Source organism: Colobus angolensis, unplaced genomic scaffold (genome assembly GCF_000951035.1).
Source record: "Colobus angolensis palliatus isolate OR3802 unplaced genomic scaffold, Cang.pa_1.0 Scaffold66, whole genome shotgun sequence".
NCBI lineage: Eukaryota > Metazoa > Chordata > Mammalia > Primates > Cercopithecidae > Colobus > Colobus angolensis.
In genome coordinates this window covers 1,157,309-1,163,529 of record NW_012120265.1, presented here as the reverse complement: position 1 = coordinate 1,163,529, position 6,221 = coordinate 1,157,309, and the positions used below count along the sequence as shown (strand labels likewise).

General features: G+C 53.1%; 1 protein-coding gene across 1 annotated transcript in view; it reads right to left on the bottom strand.

Moving 5' to 3' along the window:
- Positions 1-1,889: 1,889 nt before the first annotated feature.
- The window catches only part of BABAM1 (BRISC and BRCA1 A complex member 1), a 12,248-nt gene continuing 7,916 nt past the window's right edge, over positions 1,890-6,221 (bottom strand). Inside the window, exons 5-8 of the mRNA XM_011925901.1 lie at positions 5,366-5,390; positions 4,555-4,684; positions 4,269-4,355; positions 1,890-2,384 (exon numbers count right to left, since the gene is read on the bottom strand). Coding sequence (XP_011781291.1) covers positions 2,181-2,384; positions 4,269-4,355; positions 4,555-4,684; positions 5,366-5,390 — 446 coding nt within the window. The 3' untranslated portion in view covers positions 1,890-2,180. The remainder of the gene's footprint in view (positions 2,385-4,268; positions 4,356-4,554; positions 4,685-5,365; positions 5,391-6,221) is intronic.

Here is a 6,221-nt window from a genome sequence, read left to right as displayed (position 1 = left end):
ATACATACATACATACATACATACATAAAATAGAGGCTTTAATTTCCAACCCCCAGGCCGAGGGCCCAGCTCACGCCTTTAATTATAGTGCTTTGGGAGGCTGAGGCGGGAGGATCGCTTGAGGCTACTAGTTTGTTGTTATTTTCCTTTCTTTTTGTGAGTGCAGGAGCTTGAGACCAGCCTGGGCAACAGAGTGAGGCCATGTCTGTTTGGTTTTTGTTGTTGTTGTTTTTGAAACAGATCTTACTCAGTCCCCCAGACTGGAGTGCAGTGGCGCAATCTGGGCTCACTGCAACATTTGCCTCCCGGGTTCAAGTTATTCTCCTGCCTTGGCCTCCTGAGTAGCTGGGATTACAGGCATGTGCCACCACACTCAGCTAATTTTTGTATTTTTAGTAGAGATGGGGTTTCAGCATGTTGTCCAGGCTGGTCTCGAGCTCCTGACCTCAGGTGACCTGCCTGCCTCAGCGTCCCAAACTGCTGGGATTACAGGCAGAGACCTTGTCTTTATTATTTATTTATTTATTTTTTTGAGACGGAGTTTTGCTCTTGTTGCCCAGGCTGGAGTGCAGTGGTGTGATCTCAGCTCACTGCAACCTCCTCCTCCCAGGTTCAAGAGATTCTCCTGCCTCAGCCTCCCCAGTAGCTGTGATTACAGGCATGCACCATCACGCCTGGCTAATTTTTGTATTTTTAGTAAAGACAGGGTGGTCTTTACCATGTTGGTCAGGCTGGTCTTGAACTCCTGACTTTGTGATCCGCCTGCCTCGGCCTCCCAAAGTACTGGGATTACAGCCATGAGCCACCACGCCTGGCCAAGACCCTGTCTTTAAAAACAATCTTTTTAAAAATTTCCAGCCCCCGCTCTGTGTTGCCCATTTTCAATCCAGCGCAACTAGGACTTCAGTATTTTGGAGGGCTGGACCTCTGAGTCTTAGTGTCCCATCTGCAAAATGTGAGAATCCTAACGAAGCTGATGCGGGGACTGAACAGGGGCTTGGGCACAACGGTCTGACACACGCAATAGGGTCCCGAAAAATGTTCATAGGGAGGAAAAGCAGTCACTCGATAAAGCTATTTGTGTTTACTTTTGAGATAGAGTCTTGCTCTGTTGCCCAGGCTGGAGTGCAGTGTTGCGATGACAGTTCACTGCAGCCTTGACCTCCTAGGCTCAAGTGATCCTCCCACTTCAGCCTCCCAAGCAGCTGGGAATCACAGGCGTCAGCCACCAAGCCTGGCTAATTTTTGCATTTCCTGTAGAGACAGGAAATGTTGCTATGTTGTCCAGGGTGGTCTTGAACTCCTGGCCTCAAGCAACCCTCCTATCATGGCCTTACTACTGCTGATGGAGCTGTTAAACCTCCCCCTTAGGGACGTATGATCCAGGCCTGGCTGATCAGAACACCATACAACCCTGGCACATGACTAGCTCTTAACTGAAGGTCATGTAACCCTCCAAGGAAGTCCAGTCATATCCAGGTGCTGAGAGAACTCTGCCTTGACCTGGGTTGGGGTCTGGGGAGTGGCTGGAGCCATCATACACCTTTCCATTTGTTGGGGGGTAAGCAGGGCACATTGACTGACAACCATGTAGTACCCTCCCCAATGGCAATGTTGACCTAGCACCTGGGTACAGCCAAGCCTGAAGCTGTTGTCTTGGCTTTTTCATCTTTTTTATTTTTGAACTTTTCATTTTTGTTTGAGAAAAGCTCTCGCTCTGTCACCAGGGTGGAGTACAGTGGTGCGATCTCAACTCGCTGCAACCTCTGCGTCCCAGGAGCTTTTTCATCCACAAGAAAGCAGCCACTCACCTTTGCTCAGTGGCTAAGTTTTCTGTCACTTGCAATGAAGATGATCCCGATTAACACAAAGTGATTGGTGTGGACTTTGGTTAACGAGTCTCAAATTTTTATTTTGATGGCAAAAATCACACAGGGAAGAACAAAAATTATCCATGACAAACTAGGAGTGGAAATGGGCTGGGAAACACGGAAGATGGGTGCCCACAGTTCCTGGGATCCCTCCTGGAATCCTGGGTTTCCCTCCTAGGACCCCCCAAGGTACCCTAGGTGCCTCCTGGAACCCCCTGACCCCGGAGGTCCCAAGGAACCCAGTTTGAGAACCAAAGCTTTAGGCCAAGGACTTCCTTGCACAAGAAGATGCAGATGTACAGGGATGATTCAGACAGTGGCCTCAACCTCAGTGGCTTCATCCTCCTCCTCCAGCAGGCTGTAGGAAGCATGGCTCTGGCAGGGCCGCTGCAGGGGGTGGGCCAACAGTTTCGCCATGCAGTTGTGCAACTCCAGGGCTGGCCCAGCCAGCGCCACCTCATACTTGTAGCTGGTACCCTTGGTATCCAGGCTGCCCATGAAGGCAAACATGTCCTGGGGAGGGGCGGGGGTCAGTGAAGGTCTGTTCAGGCAGAGGTTACCCCAATAGGCCCTTCATATCCCTGGAGGGCTTCTGAGAAGAGGGGACATCTGGGGTGGGTTCCAAAGGGTGAAGAGGAGTTTGCCAAGCAGAAACCATTCATACATTGAGCAAACATTCCCTGCCACGGACCCAGTGTTAGGGATCCGAAGAGGTCCCAGTCATGGCCCCCAAAGAGTCCCCAGTGTGGAGAGACACAGTTAGATACAGACACATTCTCCTGGCCCCCACTTTGATCCTTCTTGAAAAACAGGGAGGGCTTCTCAGAGGAGGGATTTTTTATTTTACTTTTTTTTTATTGTTGAGACGGGGTTTCGCTGTTGTTCCCAGGCTGGAGTGCAATGGCACAATCTCACTTCCCTGCAACCTCCAACTCCCAGGTTCAAACGATTCTCCTGCCTCAGCCTCCTGAGTAGATGGGATTACAGGCATGCACCACCATGCCCGGTTAATTTTGTATTTTTAGTAGAGCCACGGTTTCTCCATATTGGTCAGGCTGGTCCGAACTCCGGACTCAGGTGATCCACCTGCCTCGGCCTCCCAAAGTGCTGGGATTACAGTTGTGAGCCACCGCTGCCTGGCCCGATTTTTATTTTTTGACACAGGGTCCCCGCCCTGTCACCCAGGCTGGAGTGCAGTGGCTTGATCATAGCTCACTGCAATCTCCACCTTTTGGGCTCAGGTGAGCCTCCTATCTCAGCCTCCCGAGTAGCTGGGACCACAGGCATACGCCACCACACCTGGCAAGGGGGGGACTTTTGATTTGGGTATTGAGGTATGAGGAGGAACTGGTCTCAACTCCCTGTTCATAGTTGGGTAAACTGAGGTTCAGAGAAGTAAGTAGTACACTCGAGGTCCCACAGCTAGTTCAGGTCTGGGATGTGAAGGCCCAGCAGGGCCTGGGGAGTCCAAGAGGGATGGATGCTCCAGGCTGAGGGCACAGCAAGGTCAAAGGCAGGAAGAAAGGGAGGAGGGAGCCGGTTGTGGTGGCTCACACCTGTAATCCCAGCACTTTGGGAGGCTGAGGCAGGCATATCACCTGAGGTCAGGAGTTCAAGACCAGCCTGGCCAACATGGCGAAACCCCATCTCTACTAAAAATATAAAAATTAACCTGGTGTGGGCCGGGCACGGTGGCTCAAGCCTGTAATTCCAGCACTTTGGGAGGCCGAGACGGGCGGATCACAAGGTCAGGAGATCGAGACCATCCTGGCTAACACGGTGAAACCCCGTCTCTACTAAAATACAAAAAATTAGCCGGGCGTGTTGGCGGGCGCCTGTAGTCCCAGCTACTCAGGAGGCTGAGGCAGGAGAATGGCGTGAACCCGGGAGGCGGAGCTTGCAGTGAGCTGAGATCCGGCCACTGCACTCCAGCCCGGGCGACAGAGCAAGACTCCATCTCAAAAAAAAAAATTAACCTGGTGTGATGGCAGGTACCTGTATTCCCAGCTACTTGGGAGGCTGACGCATGAGAATTGCTTGAACCCAGGAGGCAGAGGTTGCAGTGGGCCGAGATCATGCCACTGCACTCCAGCCTGGGAGACAGACAGACGGAGACTCTGTCTCAAACAAAAAAAAAAACAGAAAGAAAGAAAGGAAAGCGAGGAACACTGGGGATGGGGGAGGCAGGACTCAAGATGTTTGCCTGGACCATCGTCCCAATGGCTGCCACAGCAGACAACTGGGAAACAGCTGTTCAATGACCAAATGCCATGACCCACCCCGGCCAGGGCTCCAGGGCTACCAAATGGAAGCAGAGACCCCTAGACCCAGCGCAGGTGTGTTCCAAGACATCCTGTCCACACCCGCCTGCCACTCACACCTGCTGCGGCCTCTCACCTTCCAGCTCATCTCCTCCTCCTTCTCCTCGGTGCCATTGTGGATGTAAACAACGTCAAAGAAGAAATATGGGCACTGGAACATTTTCTGTGGGGGAAGTAAAGAACACCAGCCTCTGGGGCTTGGGTTACCCCATGCCCCATGTCTATAACTCCCCTATTTCTGCCTCAGACTCTGGGAACTTGCCTCTAGGCACTCCAGCCTCTGTGGTTGGGAAGTCCCTCCTGGTGTCTAACCACCATCCTCATGGCTGCAGGCACCCCTCCCTCTCCCAGGCCTCACCCACCTTCATGGGCTCCGTCAAGGAGAACTGGGGCTGGCAGGGTGGACGGCTGTAGACAAGGATGGTGCGGACCACATATGGCGGGGGAATCGTCTGCACGTTCTCTGTGACCGGAAGCTCAGTTTTCTGCTGGCTGCATGCCCGGGAGGAGGGAGCAGTCAGAGCAACCTGTGGGGGCCTGCCCCTCTTATCACCCTCAGAGAGACCCTAGATGCTCACCGGGCAGGTGAGGCCCCACTGACGTCTCCCAAGTTCACTGCTGCCTGTGAGGCGGTCCCGTAAGCGGTTCCCTCTGCCCTGAGCATGTTCCCAGCCTCACCCCTCTGAGTGCAATGGTGAGATCTCGGCTCACTGCAACCTCTGCCTCCAAGGTTCAAGCAATTCTCCTGCCCCGGCCTCTCAAGTAGCTGGGATTACCGGCGCCCATCACCACGTCCAGCTAATTTTTATATTTTTAGTAGAGATGCACTTTCACCACGCTGGCCAGGCTGGTCTCAAACTCCTGACCTCAGGAGATCTGCCTGCCTTGGCCTCCCAAAGTGCTGGGATTACAGGCCTGAGCCACCACGCCTGGGCCACCCTCAGTGTCCTGAGCATCCCCCATCACTGCTGTCAGCAGGAGCTGCCTAGCAGCACATGCATCTCCACCGGCCCCTGTGCTCCCAAGACACATAAATGAGGAATTGCTCAGGGCGAGGTTGGAAGAGAGGAGGCTTTAAGACTCCCTAGATTATTTCTGGGCTATTTGGGGCTTCTTCTCGCAAGTGACCCTTCTCTTTGAAGGTGAGTAAGAATTTCTCCGCAAGGGACTTACATGAGGCTGAAAAGTCCTTCCAGATCTGGTGGGGATGCTAAGGAGAAGGCTGGTAGAGCACGAGTGAACAGGAACAGGTGGCTTCCCCGGTCCTGATGCCAGAGGAGACCCGGCACCCCTGCAGATGCACCAAGTGACCCTGCCAAGTCACTTGTCCTCTCTGACACTCGAATTTCCCTCAGCATGGATCACAGAACAGGGTGCTGACACCAGATGACTTTAAGACTCTTGGTATGCCAGGCACAGTGGCTCACGCCTGCAATCTCAGCACTTTGGGAGGCCAAGGCGGGTGGACCACCTGAGGTCAGGAGTTCGAGACCAGCCTGGCCAACATGGTGAAACCCCATCTCTACTAAAAATACAATATTAGCCGGGCCTGGTGGCGCATGTCTGTAATCCCAGCTACTTGGGAGGTTAAGGCAGGAAAATTGCTCGAACTTGGGAGGTGGAGATTGCGGTGAGCCAAGATCGTGCTGCTGCACTCCAGCCTAGGCAACAAGAGCGAGACTCCATCTCAAAAACAATAATAAATAAGATCCACAGGGAGCCATGGGAGGTTTTGGAGCAGAGATGGGACGAAATCTAATTTGTTTTGAAACAGAATGGGGCCGGGCATGCTGGCTCATGCCTGTAATCTCAGCACTTTGGGAGGCTGGGGTGGGAGGATCACTGAGCCCAGGAACTCAAGACCAGCCTGGCAACGTAGCAAGACCCCGTCTCTAAAAAACATACAAAATTGGCCAGGCGCGGTGGCTCAAGCCTGTAATCCCAGCACTTTGGGAGGCCAAGACGGGCGGATCACGAGGTCAGGAGATCGAAACCATCCTGGCTAACACAGTGAAACCCCGTCTCTACT